Source organism: Moschus berezovskii, chromosome 4, assembly GCF_049115385.1.
Source record: "Moschus berezovskii isolate FMDL1 chromosome 4, NW_MosBer_1.0, whole genome shotgun sequence".
NCBI classification, from domain to species: Eukaryota; Metazoa; Chordata; class Mammalia; order Artiodactyla; family Moschidae; genus Moschus; species Moschus berezovskii.
Window position 1 is genome coordinate 121,943,243 of NC_142463.1, and position 19,362 is coordinate 121,962,604.

Sequence of the window (19,362 nt, forward strand, 5' to 3'; positions counted from 1 at the left end):
AAAACAGGACAATGTGAGCATCCACAAAAAAAATAACTTCAGTGAATTTAAGTGAAGAAAGTATGTCTAAACCTGTGAACTGCACACACACCCACACACCTTGTTCACCCCTACAAGATTATAGAAGACAGCTCATTATTTTGAAAACTAGATAATCACGCATTTATTCTGCTTTTCCTAAAAAATTTAACCCTGTGCAAACAGAGTAGATGAAGGGAAGTTTCTGTCTATAGAGGTGTTTTACCTAATAAATGAAGGGATACTAGAATATTATAATTTTCAATCCCTAATTATTAGTAATTAGTGATTAGCAAAGCTGTTAACATTATAAAAAGAGACTATCAACAGTGTGTAAAACAGGCATTCAAGCAACATAATTCAAACTGAGAGAAAGTTTACAGGGGAAACAATACAGTTTCTTCAAAAAATAAATTGCAAGGCAGGACTGAGATATGCTCCAGGAAATAGCAAAGAACAAGTGAGCAAGTGATTGAATCTGAAAGCGAGGGTATGTTCCACAGGTAACTAACTTAACTTCTAAGAGATACCACAGGTAACTCTTAGGAGAAGTATTCAAGGACATAAAAGTGGGTTTCAATTTATGTTTATTATTTTAATTAAATGTAGTGAAAATATTGTGATCCACACAGTCAAAGGCTTTGGCATAGTCAGTAAAGCAGAAATAGACTGTGTAGATCACAATAAACTGTGGAAAATTCTGGAAGAGATGGGAATACCAGCCCGCCTGACCTTCCTCTTGAGACACCTGTATGCAGGTCAGGAAGCAACAGTTAGAACTGGACATGGAACAACAGACTGGTTCCAAATAGGAAAAGGAGTATGTCAAGGGTGTATATTGTCACCCTGCTTATTTAACTTATATGCAGAGTACATAATGAGAAACACTGGGCTGGAAGAAGCACACGCTGGAATCAAGATTGTGGGGAGAAATATCAATAACCTCAGATATGCAGATGACGCCACCCTTATGGCAGAAAGTGAAGAACTAAAGAGCCTCTTGATGAAAGTGAGAGAGGAGAGTGAAAAGGTTGGTTTAAAGCTCAACATTCAGAAAATGAAGATCATGGCATCTGGTCCCATCACTTCATGGCAAATAGATGGGGAAACAGTGGAAAAAGTGAAAGACTTTATTTTCTTGCGCTCCAAAATACCACAGATGGTGACTGCAGCCATGAAATTAAAAGATGCTTACTCCTTGGGAGGAAAGTTATGACCAACCTAGATAGTATATTAAAAAGCAGAGACCTTACTTTACCACCAAGGGTCTGTCTAGTCAAGGCTCTGGTTTTTCCACTAGTCATGTATGGATATGAGAGTTGGACTACAAAGAAAGCTGAGTCCTGAATTGGTGCTTTTGAACTGTGGTGTTGGAGAAGACTCTTGAGAGTCCCTTGGACTGCAAGGAGATCCAACCAGTTCATCCTAAAGGAGATCAGTCCTGGGTGTTCACTGGAATGACTGATATTGAAGCTGAAACTCCAATACTTTGGTCACCTGATGCAAAGAGCTGACTCATTTGAAAAGACCCTGGTGCTGGGAAAGATTGAGGGCAGGAGGAGAAGGGAACAACAGAGGATGAGATGGTTGGATGGCATCACCAACTCAATGGACGTGGGTTTGGGTGGATTCCGGGAGTTGGTGATGGACAGGGAGGCCTGGTGTGCTGCGGTTCATGGGGTTGCAAAGAGTTGGATACAACTGAGCAACTGAACTGAACTGAAGATATATTCTATTATTTTAATGATACTTTCCCATATATTATTGCATAAGTATTTCCCAACACTATTAAAATTCTCTAAGCATATTTCTTTAAAAACTGCAAAGCAGGAAATGAAAGACAGATGGTAGGGAAGTAAAATGTGAGTGGACTTTAAACCAGCCAACATCATTGTCACCTTGGAATTTGTTAGAAGTGCAACTTCTCAAGCTCTATTCAGAAACTCTGCAATGGGGCTCAGGGGACTGTGCTTTAACAAGACTTCCAGGTGATTCTAATGTATTCTAGTTTGAGAACCACTACAATAGAAGAGATTTACAACACTTATCAACCAACTACAATATGGCAATCTAATATTTGGCTCCAGATTTTAAAAAAATGTAAAAAATTTTAACATTTATCCTATCAAGGAACTGCTAAATTTTTCAAGTGTGAAAATGGTACTGAGATAGAGATATAAATGTAGATATATATTTTTTAAAGCCTTGAAATATCCGAGTAAAAAATACAATGCCTAGGATTTGTTTTAGAATAATGTAAGAAAAACAGAAGCAAGCAAGGGTAGACCTAAGATTGGCCATGAATGTCATCTCCATTAACTTGGTGATGGTCTGGATTTAGAGTCATCCAAATGACTAAAAAATTTTCAGGGCAAGTAGTTAAAAAAACAACAAAAACAAAACAACTAACGGTGAGGCTCCAGTAGCCCTTAAAATCTCCTTGAATTTACATTCTTGTGATGTAACAGCTTTGTTTCCTCTGTATACATCCTTGCTATTGCTTCCTTTCAGGAATAGGGTGAGTAGATGTTATCTCTCTTCCTTCCTTCTCCCTTTTTACTTCTCCCTCTTATTTATCCTCTTCCACTGAAATTTACTTTATAAAACCCTCAACATCCATTAGAAATCTGACTAGAAAGCATCAGCTTCAAAATCTAAGGGGGTGGCTGATAAGATGAACTGTATATTTTCATTTTACCAGGTGATGGCAGAATTTTGAGTATGATTTCTTCTCTTTTTATGTTTTATTTTAGATATTCCATCATTTGTCATCATTGTTATGATCAGCATTTCCTTCATTGTCAGCCTTTTAATTTTTATTTAGCCTGGAACAGTTAGTGATATGGAGAAAAGACCACTAGGAGTCATCACCATCCATTATCAGGCAGCTTTTTTGATAAGTGTTAGTCGCTCAGTTGTGTCCAACTCCTTTGCAACCCCATGGACCATAACCCGCCAGATTCCTCTGTCCATGGAATTCTCCAGGCAAGAATACTAGAGGGGGTTGCAATCTCCTTCACCAGGGGATCTTCCAAACTCAGAGATCAAAGCTGCATCTCCTGTGTCTCCTGTATTGGTAGGCGGATTGGTAACTGAGCCACCAGGGAAGCCTCCTTTTCTGATAACTTGCCAGCCCTGAGACAGAGATTTCTGCAGCATTTCATCTGCATCTAATGAGTTCCTGTGGTGCTCTCTCCCACCATGTGATGTGATGGCTTCCAGGAAACAAGAACAAAAAAAGACAAAGCTCCAACTTTGGAGCTCGTATCTTCTGGGGAGATAAGATAAAGTGATGGGAAGAGACTCACCACATACTGTATGGGGAAATTATAATGCAACACAGCATTTGAGAGCTTGGGCTAGACGGCTTTTAACTGCTTGGGTTCAAATCCTAACTCTGCCACTCACTAGCTATGTGATGCTGATCAAGTTATTTAACCTCTCTTGCCTCAGTTTCTTCATCTGTTAAATGAGTGTGACAACAGTATAACCTTGTGGTGCTGTCTTGAGATAATCCCTAAACTAGATAATCCATGAAACATTTAACTTTAACCATAGATTTTATCAATTTCTGTGCTGACCATTGTTGCTTATATCCCACACCTTTCCCCGGGTATTCTTTTTTGTCTCTGAAAATACATCCTTTAATAGTTCAACTATCTTGGATACCATAGCTGTCAAAACACTGTCCACAGTTTTGCCCCCAAACTTATGGTTTAGCTGTACATAAAATTCTAGGTTGATAATTATTTTGTCTAGCTTTGAAAATATTGTCCCACGGTCTTTTGGATTTTATGCAATTGAAAAGTCTGATGTTGGTTTACCAGCTGTGACTTTCTCATTGGTAGAAAACATGCATCTAAGGACACTACTGATAAATGTAAATACTTAAGTAACTAGAGTCATCAGTCCACACAGGATTTCCAATTCCATGGATCAGGGAGGAAGACCATGGTATAAGCATTCTCTTGTCCTTTATAAGGAAGCACAGCAGGAACTGAAGGCCACTGTGACTACAAGGAAGCTCTGCAAATCTACCACATGCAACTATAAATGTGCCTCCAAGGGGAGAACTGAGAGCGGGATCAGCTTGAATCTTCTCAAGAACCCCGCAGACTGTACTGGGGTACGAAGGAGACTGCGGAGGAGCTCCACTGTCACACTCCCGTGAGTTACTACTTTCCTTTCCTTTCATGCTTTCCAATTCCTATAACGGGGCAACTTTATATTTGAGCATATGAAGCAAGAGTGATAAAATATTACTCTCAAACACTGCGCTGTGGTGAGGGGAAGGGGAGAAAAAGAACAAAAACAAAAACAGCATTGCCCCTTTCTAGCCAACATTTGCCCTTATGTTCAGATTACTAAAAATATGTATCTAGAAATACGGCGAATCAAAACAGATATCTCCTCGTAGATGAAATAAGTAAAATTCTAGCCTCTTTTATTAGATCTCAGGTCATATATTTGGCTAAAAAAAAAAAAAAAAACACAATATATAGTTTCAATTAAGAGTTATATAAACTAAATTTTTCTTCCAGATCTCAAAATGCTCATGGAGAGCCAACTTCCACGATACATGGCACACAGCACATACTTGAAAGTTGACCCCACGGAAAAATTCATGTAAGCAAAATACGAATTTGTTTCTCATTATACAAACATCACCTGGGCTTATTTAATCAACATATTTATTAAAAAAAAATTAATCTCTGACCAAAAGCACTATCACGTTTATTAGGTACCATTCTTATTCAAATTATATCCCCCAAAAAGGTTAAAAATAACTCAAATCTAGAAATTAGCCCAAGTGCTAAGGCTGCCTATGGCTCTTGCTGTGAAATAGTTGCTGGGTCTGATTTGAATATCTGAAAAGAATGACAGAAATATAGGGTTCTTCTTGATTTCAAGAGAACTTCCCAGAAGGAGGTGGGGGGCCAAGAAATCCACCTGCCTGCTTCGTGGCAGCTCGTGAAGGGGCAAGGCCAAGAATCTTCTGGATGTTCTGTGAAGGAAACAGAATAAAAACTGGGTTTTAATATGAGAAAAGTATTTAAAATACATCTCATAAAGAGAAGCCTTACAAATAAAAAGTACTGATATCACCTAAAATAGAATGATGACTACTCTGTTATTTTTCCGACTTTTCTGAATCTTATAGCTGAATTCATTCATTATTGCAACACCTGAAGCTAAAACTAAAATAGTCAGTATCAACTTCTTCAAATAAGTGAAAGAATTAAGAATCTTGCAAAGAGATCTGAGTCCAGAATCCACCTATATTTTTAGCACAGCCCCTCATCTGTTTCAGCTGTCCCACTTAAATCTAATTCAATAGTTTTTTGGGTTTTTTTTAGGAACTCACTTTATGAAACTAGAACTCACAAAAAATTATTTTTATACTCAGATTTCATCAGTTAATATAATAAAACATTAAATTAAATCACATAAATACAACAATGAGTAAAACTAACACAGACAGTTTGGGAATGAACACATTTGGCTCTTGAAGGACAAGGGCCCAACTAAGGGGAGCAGAGAGGCGCAGGCGCTCTAAAGAGCAAGCAGGAGTGGGTGGTGCGATGTCGGGAGGAACTGGTTTGTTTTAACGGTGGAGGAAAGAGGTACATGAATTTGGAGGGGTAAGTAAAGGTCGGTTAAGACTTTGTACAGCATTTGTAAGCGGGAAAAACCTTAAAGATATCTAATTATGCTTGCTAATTCCTTCATTTAATATTTGAGAAATCAATTAAAACCTGGAAGAGTATTGATAAAGTCCCACAAGCCTCAAAGCATGGCCATAGAGAAATAAACAATAAAAGTAAATCTAAAAACAAGAAGAAAAACAACCATTAGTAGTTCAGGTAAGTTTTCCTCAGTAAAGCTGGAGAATATTTGTTAGTTTCATAATAAAAGTAGCTCCTTCATGCCCCCTTTAAAAATTCATTGCACAAAGCAGTAAAAAGACCAAATAACAGAATGCCACTCCTATTTAATCAGGATGTATTCCCTGACCACCTATAATGTATCCAGCAAAGCAACGCATGATGGGACATTACTTTAAAGATAAAATCTAAAATAATAAGACATTACAGAATTAGTTACTTATAAACACATTTCTCTAGCTAACAAATACAATAATATAATCTAGACAAAATGTACAAAGCATCCTTGCTCACTTATTCTGTAGAGACAAGGGTCAATTAAGTGAGTCCTTATCGTTTTAGAGATAAAGACCAGTGCAAAAACCTCTGATGCCCTTTAAATCACAGGTTTACTGTGATTTAAAGAAGGCAAGTAAAAGGAAAATAGGAAATATTTCCAAGTGCAGACTGAAAGGGTAGACTGCTGACAATCTCATTATGAATTAAAAACATATAAATGACTACTGGACAGAAGCCAGTGTTCTAGATGGAAAACAGCCCTAACAGCAATGACCACAATAGCAACAGAAATGTTAAAACAAGGCACTTTAGTAGCCAGGACCGAAGTTCATGTAAATTCAGGCAGGTTTATGCTTTGTTCTCCTTGTGGATCTCATCCCAGACTCCCTTTGTAAATACCAAATCAAGTTTATCAGTGGTACATTACCCAAGTATTTGTATTTTAATACCCATGCTCTGCATTTACTATATGCAATCTTATCTTTTAGTGAAATTCTAAAAATGAGTTTGAATTCCTATTCTCTCAAAATTGAACCCACAATATTTTTAATGTTTACTTATTTATTTTTGACTGTGCTGGGTCTTTGTTCCTATATGAGCTTTTCTCTAGTTGCAGTGAGCGAGGGCTACTCTCTGGGCTCCCCTGGTGGCTCAGATGGTAAAGAATCTGCCTGCAGTGCAGGAGATTGCGGTTTGATCCCTGGGTCGGGAAGATCCCCTGGAGAAGGAAATGGCACCCCACTCCAGTGTTCTTGCCTGGAGAACCCCATGGATGAGGAGCCTGGCGGGCTGCAGTCCACAGGGTCACAGAGAGTCGGACACCACCGAGTGACTAACACTTTCACTTTCAGGGCTACCCCCGAGTTGTGGTGCACAGGCTTCTCACTGCGGGTGCAGCGGCTTCTCCCATTGTGGAGCACAGGCTGTAGGGCACGTGGGCTTCAGCAGTCGCGGCTCCTGGCCACTAGAGAACAGGCTCAGTAGTTGTGGGTGCATGGGCTTAGTTGACCCACAGCATGTGGGATCTTCCCTGGATCACAGATCGAACCCATGTCTCCTGCATCGGCAGGCAAGTTCTTTACCACTGAGCCACCAGGGAAGCCCCTCCCTTCCTTAGAAAGAAAAAGGATTTATTTTATGGAATAGCTTTTCTTAGATAAAATTCTCCCTGCTTCTCTGTCTATGAAGTCTTTTCCTCTGAAACAGATGTAGAAACTAACTGGAGGTTTTAGATGCAGAAGACCTTGGTGAAGGCTAGAGGCCATGATTCTCTCCACAGGAGTAATAATATTCTACATTTCTATAAATTCTAAAGTCTGTGAATAGCTTTAAGGACTCTATGTCAGTCCTTAGTTATCCTTGATTTTGAGATAAGAAAGCTGGGGCAGATGAAGGTTATAAATCAGGCACAGTTTTCCTCTATTAAACCACAACTCTCTAAAGGATATTTTATCTTAGAAGTGAAAAATCAGCAGGCCTGACCTGTTAAAAACTTACAATTATGAAGACTATATAAGAGCACACCATAGAAAGAAAAAATACATTGTTAAGTGAATGCTGCTGCTGCTGCTGCTGAGTCGTTTCAGTCGTGTCCGACTCTGTGCGACCCCACAGACGGCAGCCCACCAGGCTCCCCCGTCCCTGGGATTCTCCAGGCAAGAACACTGGAGTGGGTTGCCGTTTCCTTCTCCATAAGTGAATAAGTGCATATAAATCAAAACCCATAGAATGTACAACATCAAGAGTGAACACTAATATAAACTATGAACTTTTGAAAGATGATGTGTCAATGTAGGTTTACTGATTGTAAAGAAATGTACCACTCTTTTGTAAGGTGCTGACAGTAGAGGAGGCTATGTGCAACTGGGGGACAAGGAGTCAGACAGGAAATCTCTGTACAGTCCATTCAGTTTGGCTGTGAACCTAAAACTGCTCTAAAAAAGAGTCATAAACATGCATACAAAGACTCAAGAATATATGGGAAAATAACTGTATTAAAAATTCTTTTTTAGAAATAAAAAAAAAAATAAAAATAGTTATAAATCACTTTCTCATTCCTTGTCTTCAACTTTTTACAATATTGCTGAACAGGATAATTAAAAATGTGAAATATTTCCATAGGTGCTATCTCAAAGTGCTAGGCATTATTCTAAGCACTTCACATACATATTCTCATTTCTCACAACAACTCAGTGACACATATTATCCTTATATGTAGATTAAAAAAAGGAGATCCAACTGTCAGGTTGTAATTCAATAAATATTCACTGAGCTTCACACTGTATAGCAGATTCGTTTATATACATTTTCTCCTTTGTATCTTTCAAGAACTTCATTAATTAAACTTGACTGCTTTCCTATAGTCTCTCAATTCTCCTCCAATTTTTCAGGCATTCTTATATGATACAGTTTAGAAATATGCACTATGCTAAAAGATAAGAGTTTTAATATAGTAAGAAGATAATACAGAAGAATGCTTAACAGAAATACAAAATATAAGATGTGGTAATGCTTTAGAAGTTATTTTTTGGAAAAATTATTTTGAATTTCTGTCCAGTCCTGTGTAATCGGGTAACAACTGAAGAGTGTGTGTCAGAAGGGAAAAACAAAGGACAAACATTTTCCCGTAATCATGCCTTCTTTTGGCAGGAAGCTCAGAAAAATACCACTACAGGATTTGCGTTCCTTCCTCTCTGCAAAGGATAAGGACTGGTGATCAAGAAAAGGAAGTTGTTCATTGCTAACTGGATATTTTGGGAAGACCCAGGTCACTGGCAATAAACACATTCTGCTAAATTTTATTTCTTAGTCATTTAGCTAAAATAACTCAAGCCATAGCCACCCTCACTTCGCTCTTTGTTAGTTTCTCTGGCATCCGGCAACTAACCTTCCGTTCCAATTGATTACAATTTTTCAAGTTCCCATAACATAATCTTTACTTTATGCATAATACTGCCTGTAAATCCAAACACCCTGAATGGTCACATTGAATGCAACAGTCCCAGGATTTTCACACTGTATCAGAATAGGCTGTTCAGGAGGATGACAAAAAGATTAAATATTTAATGACAGTACAACACTTATGTAGCTGAAATAGTACTGGGTAACAGTCAGAAGACTTGATTTCCAATACTGGCAAATTATGCAAAAAAGAAAACCAATACACAATATCTTTTTATTGTACCAAATCTCAATTTTCCTTATATTTAAAAGAAGGGGCTCACTAGATCAATTATTTTTAGACTCTTTAGTCACAGAACCCTTTCTTTAAACAAAATCTCATGTAAAAAACCAACAAAGAAAATTGATAAAATAGTGTTGGGAACCTGAAGCCCCTTGTTGGGCCCTTCAAATTTTCCCACCAAGCACCTTGAAAGGAGCCACAGTCCTGTGTGGCTGTGGCACTCTAACATTCTTGAACACAGCTACGTTGTAATAAATTATATTGCTGACTTCAACACATATCTTGCAAGGTGAAAATCAAAATTCTAAGAGGATAAGCACATCAAATCTGCACCAGAATAACATCATTTCCTTTGTAAAGCTGAATGAGCATTTTTCTCTCCTTAGGTTGTCCAAAGGCCTCTTTTGTAAATAGGATCTCTTTTGGGAAGCATAGGGGATCAAGTGACAATTTCAATCAGTCAAGGAGAATGGTCTGAATTTTAGTTTTGTGTAAGAAGATAGATGTTCTATCCTTTTAAAATCTCATAACAGATAGTAGAACCCAGCTGGCACTATGTGGGGTATCTAAAACTCAGTATGAAATTGTAGTCTTACTAGTTTGAAGTACCAAAGGACAGAGTTGAGGGCAACCATGAACGTGAAAGTGTTAGTCACTCAGTCGTGTCCAACTCTTTGTGACCCTATGGACTGAAGTCCACCAGGCTCCTCCGTCCATGTAATTCTCCAGGCAGGAATCCTGGAGAGGGTTGCCATTTCCTTCTCCAACCATAGCAACTGAAAAAAATTCCTGGAAAACAGAGTGAACAGGGCACTGTAAAATTCTGCATCTAAACTCTGCCCAGGTGGCGCTAGTGGTAAAGATCCTGCCTGCCAATGCAGGAGATGTAACAGATGCAGGTTTGATCCCTGGGTCAGGAAGATCCCCTGGAGAAGAAACGGCAACCTACTCCAGTATTCCTGCCTGGAAAACCCCATGGACAGAGGAGCCTGGTGGGCTAGTCCACGGGGTTGCAAAGAGTCAGACACAACTGAAGCAACTTAGCATGCAAACTCTGCCCAATTCTCTGGTTAACTCTTAAACTATTCATGGGAGAGACTGCCTTCAACCAACTAAGACTAAAACAACTGACATTTCCTAGATGTCTATCACAAAGAAGAAACACCTTGGAGTCTGAATGCCAACCTAACTGCCCACTTAAACAAACAGACAGACAAAAACACCCCTCTCTGTTAAGAATAACAGAATCTAGACTCTCTATCAGTTCAGTTCAGTTCAGTTCAGTTCAGTCGCTCAGTCATGTCCAACTCTTTGCGACCCCATGAACCACAGCATGCCAGGCCTCCCTGTCCATCACCAACTCCCGGAGTTCATTCAAACTCATGTCCACAGAGTCGGTGATGCCATCCAGCCATCTCATTCTCTGTCGTCCCCTTCTCCTCCCGCCCTCAATCCCTCCCAGCATCAGAGTCTTTTCCAATGAGTCAGCTCATTGCATGAGGTGGCCAAAGTATTGGAGTTTCAACTTTAGCATCAGTCCTTCCAATGAACACCCAGGACTGATCTCCTCTAGAATGGACTGGTTGGATCTCCCTGCAGTCCAAGGGACTCTCAAGAGTCTTCTCCAACACCACAGTTCAAAAGCATCAATTCTTTGGCGATCAGCTTTCTTCACAGTCCAACTCTCACATCCATACATGACCATGGGAAAAACCATAGCTGTGACTAGATGGACCTTTGTTGGCAAAGTAATGTCTCTGCTTTTTAATATGCTATCTAGGTTGGTCATAACTTTCCTTTCAAGGAGTAAGGGTCTTTTAATTTCATGGCTGCAATCAGCATCTGCAGTGATTTTGAAGCCCAAAAAAATAAAGTCTGACACTGTTTCCACTGTTTCCCCATCTATTTCCCATGAAGTGATGGGACCAGATGCCATGATCTTTGTTTTCTGAATGTTGAGCTTCAAGCCAACCTTTTCACTCTCCTCTTTCACTTTCATCAAGAGGCCTTTGAGTTCCTCTTTCTGCCATAAGGGTGGTGTCATCTGCATATCTGAGGTTATTGATATTTCTCCCAGCAATCTTGATTCCAGCTTGTGCTTCTTTCAGCCCAGCGTTCCTCATGATGTACTCTGCATATAAGTTAAATAAGAAGGGTGACAATATACAACCTTGATGTACTCCTTTTCCTATTTGGAACCAGTCTGTTGTTCCATGTCCAGTTCTAACTGTTGCTTCCTGACCTGCATACAGGTTTCTCAACAGGCAGGTCAGGTGGTCTGGTATTCCCATCTCTTTCAGAATGTTTCACAGTTTATTGTGATCCACACAGTCAAAGGCTTTGGCATAGTCAATGAAGCAGAAATAGATGTTTTTCTGGAACTCTCTTGCTTTCTCCATGATCCAGCGGATGTTGGTAATCTGATCTCTGGTTCCTCTGCCTTTTCTAAAACCTGATTGAACATCTGGAAGTTCACGGTTCACATACTGCTGAAGCCTGGCTTGGAGAATTTTGAGCATGACTTTACTAGCGTGTGAGATGAGTGCAATTGTGCGGTAGTTTGAGCATTCTTTGGCATTGCCTTTCTTTGGGATTGGAATGAAGACTGACCTTTTCCAGTCCTGTGGCCACTGCTGAGTTTTCCAAATTTGCTGGCATATTGAGTGCAGCACTTTCACAGCATCATTTTTCAGGATTTGAAATAGCTCAATTGGAATTCCATCACCTCCACTAGCTTTGTTTGTAGTGATGCTCTCTAAGGCCCACTTGACTTCACATTCCAAGATGTCTGGCTCCAGGTGAGTGATCACGCCATCGTGATTATCTTCGTCGTGAAGCTCTTTTTTGTATAGTTCTTCTGTGTATTCTTGCCACCTCTTCTTAGTATCTTCTGCTTCTGTTAGGTCCATACCATTTCTGTCCTTTATCGAGCCCATCTTTGTATGAAATGTTCCCTTGATATCTCTAATGTTCTTGAAAAGATCTCTTGTTTTTCCTACTCTCTATAGCTTATCATTTACAATGCACATGATACAATCCAAAATTGAGACATACCAAGAAACAGGAAAACATGACCCAGACAAAAGAAAACAGGCAACAGACAGAGTTCAACCTTGAGATGATCCAAACGTTGGAATTAGTAAGCAAGGTTTTAAAGAAGCTAATTAACCATGCCAAGGGACATAAAAGAAAATATATTCATTCACAATAAATGAACAAATAGTAAACTTCAGCAAGGAAGGAAAAAGGCTAAAAATTAACCAAATGGAAATTCAGGAGCTAAAAAATACTATATCAAAATTTTAAAATCATTGGATGAGCTTAGGATAAACTCAGATTAGCGATATAAGAGAGGAGTCTGTGAACTTGAAAACAGATTACAAGAAATTATCCTATCTAAACAACAGACAGAAAAAGACTAATTGAAGAGACTATTGCACAATACTAAATAGACTATAAGTAAATGGAATTAAGAAAGAAAGAATGGGGCAGAAAAAAATATGTAAAGAAATAATTGCTGAAATTCTCCCAAATTAAAAAAAACAAACCCTAAGCTATAGACGGATAATTTAAAAAAAATACCCTTGGGGGGGCAGGGTTCCCTGCTGGTCTGGTAGTTAGGATTTGGTGCTTTCACCACGGAGGCCCAGGTTCAATCCCTGGTTGGGGAACTAAGATCCTGTTAAGCCCAGTACAGCAAAAAACAAAAAGTTAAATTACAGTACCCTTAGGCACATAATAGTCAAATTGCTGAAAACCCAGCTTAAAGAAAAATATCTGAAAGCAGCCAGAGAAAAGTTATTATTATCTACAGGGATACAAAGACATAAAGGTCTTCTCATCAGAAATACCTGAAGATGCTTCACCAGTGGCCACGGGGCCCACACTGTCCTGACTACAGAAGCGATGGCCCTGCGCTCCCCTCTGGGTGAAGGCCCCCGGGCTCCCCAGCAAGGCCCTGCCCAGATGATGCTGCCGTGTGTGCCTGTCACAGCCCCGGCCTGGTCGTTGCTACAAGTGACAGTACACTGCTCCTGATTGCTCACTTGCTGTGGCTCTGCTGCCGCCCTGGGGAGACGTCCCACCCCACCAGGAGCCAGGCCCGGGCCCTCCTCTGTCCCCACCCCGTCCCCAAACGTGTTGTTTCCTGAGATCAGGTATAGGTTTCAGAATATAAGATCTGACTGTATATAATTGTAATAAATATGGGTTGACACTATTTAAAAGAAAACAAAACTGAAGCTCAAAGGATTAAAACAAACAAAAGCAGTCAATCCAGAATTCTATATCCTATGAAAATATCCTTCAAAAGTAAGGATAAACAAATATTTTGGGATAAATGAAGAGTAAGATAATCTGTCACTAGCAGACTGACACTACAAAAAACACATGCAGGGAGTTCCCTGATGGTCCAGTGGTTAGGATTTGGTACTTTTGCTGCTTGGGCCTGGGTTCAATCCCTGGTCAGGAAACTTAGAGCCCATAACCCACACAACAGGGCCAATAAATAAATAAATAAACAAAGGAAAAAGAAACACATAGAAAGAAGGAAAGAAACACAGGGGAAAATCACTTAATACTGTACTGTGAAGTACAGGCATTAAGCACTGACGTTCACCAACAATTCTGGACTTGGTGATCTCTATGTTCACTACATAATTTCAAGCCTTCATGTTTTTACTACAACTATGCCAAGAAACCGACTCTGTGGACATGAGTTTGAGTGTACTCCGGGAGTTGGTGATGGACAGGGAGGCCTGGCGTGCTGTGATTCATGGGGTCGCGGAGAGTCGGACACGACTGAGCGACTGATCTGATCTGATCTGATGCCAAGAAAATTCTGATAAAATTGGAAAACCCCTACTCACCCTTCAAGACACAATTTAAATGCCCCTCTTGTATAAAATTTAGTTTCACAGAACTAATTCCTATAGTCATTTCACTTCCATAGCACACTTTCCCCCCTCTCAAACCATTTTATATATGTACACATACAAAATTTATCAATCACACTCTGCTATTATTTATGGATCTGTCTTCCCACATAGACTGAGTTTCAAAAGGGCAGAGATAATCTTTACACTCCTTGCTCTTGCATCTCAGCATCAAAGAATTCCTGGCATAGTGAAGGATTTGAATCATTCTTCAACATGGACAAGAATATTCTAAATGAAGCCTTAAACTCACTGAAACAATTCAAAGGGATCAGATTAAGAAGACACCTGAATAACCTGTTCTCACTTAGTACTTACCTATCACTTTTCAAACCAAATGCATTCTCTGATTTAAAGTTAAATACTACAAATGAAAATACTTTGCTTAAAGATGAGCTATACTGAAATTAATGAATTAAGTTCTAATCCTTAAATAAACTGACATAAATTGATGAGATGCAGGAGATGGCAGGCATCTAGTTGGTCCTTCCACCATTTTGATGACTTTAAGATAAACTGACATGACATAATTAGAACCTGTCCTTACAGACATACAAGCCATATCAAAATTCTTTGCCCTACATAAGCCAAAAGTGTGATAAAAAAATTAAACTTATTTTTATCCCTGTCCTAAGCACATATACCTATGGAAGGAGACAATGACAAATTCTCACTAACATTTCTTCAGATCATAGACATATATCCATATGGTTATATACTAAGATGTGGGTGACAAAGGAAAAAAAATATAAGAAACTCTTTCTTGTACTTTTCCTCATAAACACTAATTCTTTTTGCTTTCAAAGTAAAGAGAATTTTGTTATGGCTTTAATTATCATATAAATATTATATCATATAATGATATAATTATCATTATAAGAAGAGACCTGTTTTCCCTTAGCTGTTTACCAGGTAAATTTGCTGGGATTTTCACTAAGATTTAGAACACTTTCTATAGAGGAGATCATTTACTCAATCCATTACTGACTCATAATAAGAAAAGGAAAAAAAAAAGCAAGTATTTTAATTTTACGAATTAAGAAAATTCCTTTTATTCTTAAAATCCGTCACTACACTGGACTAACTTAACACCTCCGATAAAAGCTGGCAGACCTACCATTTCCGCTGCTACAAATTCACACAAAGGAAATAGTGATGTGAAGGTCAAGGCAACTAATCACTAATCACCACATATTAAGGAAGTAAACAAAAGGAGAAAGATAAAACAAGGAAAGGTAATTAGATTTATTTTCAGTTAATTTGACATATCACCACCATGTTTTAAAAAATCTATGAAAAGAATCAGTCCTATCTTGGGCTGGGAAACAAACACTAATTTAAAAAACATCCCAAGGGCAGGGGCAGGCGCTAACTTTTTTAAAAAAATAAAAAACTACCACTTTAAGAATAACAGATAACTTTCTATATCATTGGCATCTGATTATCATAATGTAGTGAAGTTGCACACTAAACCCTAAACCCGATTTCATCTTTGTGAAAATTGAGACTCAGAGAGGTTATATGACTTTCCCAAGGACATTAGGCTAGTAAGTGGCAACAAGAATCAAACCTTGCTGTTTTACCTCCAAATACTGTATTTCCTTGGGCTTCCCTTGTGGCTCAGATGGTAAAGAATCCACGTGCAATGCGGGAGACCTGGATTGGGAAGGTCCCCTGGAGAAGGGAAAGGCTACCCACTCCAGGCCAGAATACTTCCCGACCCAGGAATCAAACCTGGGAAACAGGGAAAAGTTACTGAAGCAGATAGATATCCTTATTCAACTTAATAGTATACCTCTATCATAATAAGGGGGCATGTTATGATAAGTTAAGTGTTAGTAGCTCAGTCATGTCTGACTCTTTGTGACCCACAAAGATTATAGCCCACCAGGCTCCTCAGTCCATGGAATTCTCCAGGCAAGAATACTGCAGTATGTTGCTATTTAGTCCTCCAGGGGACCTTCCTGACCCAGGAACCGAACCAGGTCTTCTGCATTGCAGGCAGCTTCTTTACAATCTGAGCCAATGTTGTAAAGGGTAAAGGGAAGCCCTGATGTTATGATAATCACGTGACAATGATACATAAGTTAGCAGTTGTTGTTTTTGTTTGTCTGTGCAGTTGTTCTTAAGGTGATGCTCTTTTTTAACCCTCTTTTAATCACATGACAATGATACATAAGTTAGCAGTTGTTGTTTTCGTTTGTCTGTGCACTTGTTCTTAAGGTGATGCTCTTTTTTAATGCCCTCGGGGTATTGTCATGAAGAGCTAGTTGATTCAATCACACTATCACTCTCAGTAAAGGAAGTGGATTCTGGTTAACTCTATAGAGATGTTATTAACTGACATATTAATCTTTCATAAGATTATGGTCTCAAACTGGTGGTAAAATGAGACTTCAGATTAACAGTGCTGGGTAAAAATGGTAGCTAGTTATGGAAAACAGTGTGCTGATGCCTCAGAAAAATTAAACATAGAATTGTAGTATGACGGCAATTCTACCTGTGGAATATAAATGAAAAAGAAGTGAAAACGAGAACTCGGACATTTATATACCTGTGTTCACAGCAGCATTTCTCACAACAGCCAAAAGGTAGAAGCAGTCCTTTGGCAGATGAATAGATGAAAAACAGTGTATACATACAGTGGAGAGTTTGTTCACTCTTAAAATGGAAGTAAATTATCACATATGCTACAACACAGATGAGCCCTGAAAACATTCCAGTTACAAAAGGACATAATTCTACATTTATGAGGGCAAATTCACAAACACGAACTGTCAAAATCAGAGACAGAAATTAGAATGGTGGTTTCCAGGGACTGAAGGGAGAGGATAATGGCGATTTAGTGCTTAATGGGCACAGATTTTCAGTTTGGAAAGATGAAAAAATTCTAGAAATGGATAGTGGTGATGGTTGTACAACACCACGCAATGTACTTAATGTCAAAGAAATGAACAGTTAAAACTGTATTTTATGTGATATTTATTTTACCACAATAAACGAAAAAGATTAAAAGTACTGGAATTACTGAGTATAGGAAATTAGAAAGTAGTTTCTGGGCATAAGAAAGCACTGCCTGAGGATTCCTTGGGAAAACTGCTACCAGGGGCAGTCACACTGACAAATTAAACCTTGAGACTCTCCAATATGACATGTATGTTTTGACCCACTCCTTCATATTCTTTTGCTCTAGGATCTCAGATAACACTGTTTCACCCATCCTATGGCTCCCAAATTCCAAAAGACCTGATCATCTACACAAAGTGTGAAGAAAGGAGGAGCATCCCTACTCAAACACAGACATTCAAATTTCAAAGAGAAAATATTAATTAATAATTTGACAGGGATTCACCCTATTCAAATACATATCAAATTCAAGAATTATCATTCACCTCACTGCAATCTCACGACCCTCTAGCTTCTTGGTCTTTGAAAAAAATGGGGAGGCAAACTTTGATCTCAAATGAATCCATATTTTCATGTTTTTCCTCATAAAAATCACACAAAAGTAGGCAAAGAACAAGAGAGAAAAGAAAAAATAAGGTATGCCAGTATTAACTCCAAATTGATTGAGCCATGACTATATAAGAAACTATATAAGAAACTAACAAATAGTAGAAGAAAACAAAGATGAATATCTGTATAACTTAAATAAAAGACTAATAATAATAATAAAAAAACTCCAGCAAACAAAATTTTGCATGGGAAAAACCATACTAAGTAAAACTGAAACACAAACGACAGTTTGCAAAGATTATTAGTAACTTAGAGTACACAGGGCTAAACTCCCTAAGAGCTAAAAATTAAGAAAATGACCAACAACCCAATAGTTAAACAGGCAAAAAGCATACACAGTGACTCACCTACCAAAGAAAGAAAAAAATACATGAGTAGCTCTTAGACAAATAGAGATGCTCAATCCAAATGCAAATTAAAACTACAATGAGATAGCAATTCTTACCTAACATACAGTAAAAACGCCAAAGTTTGACAATTTCTACTGGAGTTGGGGGCAACAGACTGGTTCCAAATAGGAAAAGGAGTATGTCAAGGCTGTATATTGTCACCCTGCTTATTTAACTTATATGCAGAGTACATCATGAGGAACGCTGGGCTGGAAGAAGCACAAGCTGGAATCAAGATTGCCGGGAGAAATATCAATAACCTCAGATATGCAAATGATACCACCCTTATGGCAGAGGGTGAAGAGGAACTCAAAAGCCTCTTGATGAAAGTGAAAGAGGAGAGTGAAAAGGTTGGCTTGAAGCTCAACATTCAGAAAACAAAGATCATGGCATCTGGTCCCATCACTTCATGGGAAATAGATGGGGAAACAGTGGAAACAGTGTCAGACTTTGCAGCCATGAAATTAAAAGACACTTACTCCTTGGAAGTAAAGTTTTGACCAACCTAGATAGTATATTGAAAAGCAGAGACATTACTTTGCCAACAAAGGTCCATCTAGTCAAGGCTATGGTTTTTCCAGTGGTCATGAATGGATGTGAGAGTTGGACTATAAAGAAAGCTGAGCACCGAAGAATTGATGCTTTTGAACTGTGGTGCTGGAGAAGACTCTTGAGAGTCCCTTGGACTGCAAGGAGATCCAACCAGTCCATTCTAAAGGAGATCGATCCTGGGTGTTCATTGGAAGGACTGATGCTAAAGCTGAAACTCCAATACTTTGGCCACCTCATGCGACGAGTTGGCTCACTGGAAAAGACTCTGATGCTGGGAGGGATTGGGGGCGGGAGGAGAAGGGGACGACAGAGAATGAGATGACTGATGGCATCACCGACTCAATGGACATGAGTTTGGGTGAACTCTGGGAGTTGGTGATGGACAGGGAGGCCTGGCGTGCTGTGATTCATGGGGTCGCAAAGAGTCGGACACGACTGAGTGACTGAACTGAACTGAACTGATGAATTTTCATACATAGCGGTAGGGACAACAAGTGGTACAACCTCAATTTGCCAAGTTTATAAGTTTATATTTGGGTATAATATCTACTGTTTTGTTTCATACATGCCTTTTAGGTGCATACTATGTACTCTATATAGATTCT

At 38.9% G+C, this 19,362-nt stretch overlaps 1 protein-coding gene across 1 annotated transcript in view; it reads right to left on the reverse strand.

Annotated features, from left to right (window-relative positions):
• Positions 1 to 4,432: 4,432 nt before the first annotated feature.
• TMCO1 (transmembrane and coiled-coil domains 1) overlaps positions 4,433 to 19,362 on the reverse strand; it is an 81,778-nt gene continuing 66,848 nt past the window's right edge. Inside the window, exon 7 of the mRNA XM_055401837.2 lies at positions 4,433 to 5,023. Within this exon, the coding sequence (XP_055257812.1) occupies positions 4,925 to 5,023 (99 nt within the window). The 3' untranslated portion in view covers positions 4,433 to 4,924. The remainder of the gene's footprint in view (positions 5,024 to 19,362) is intronic.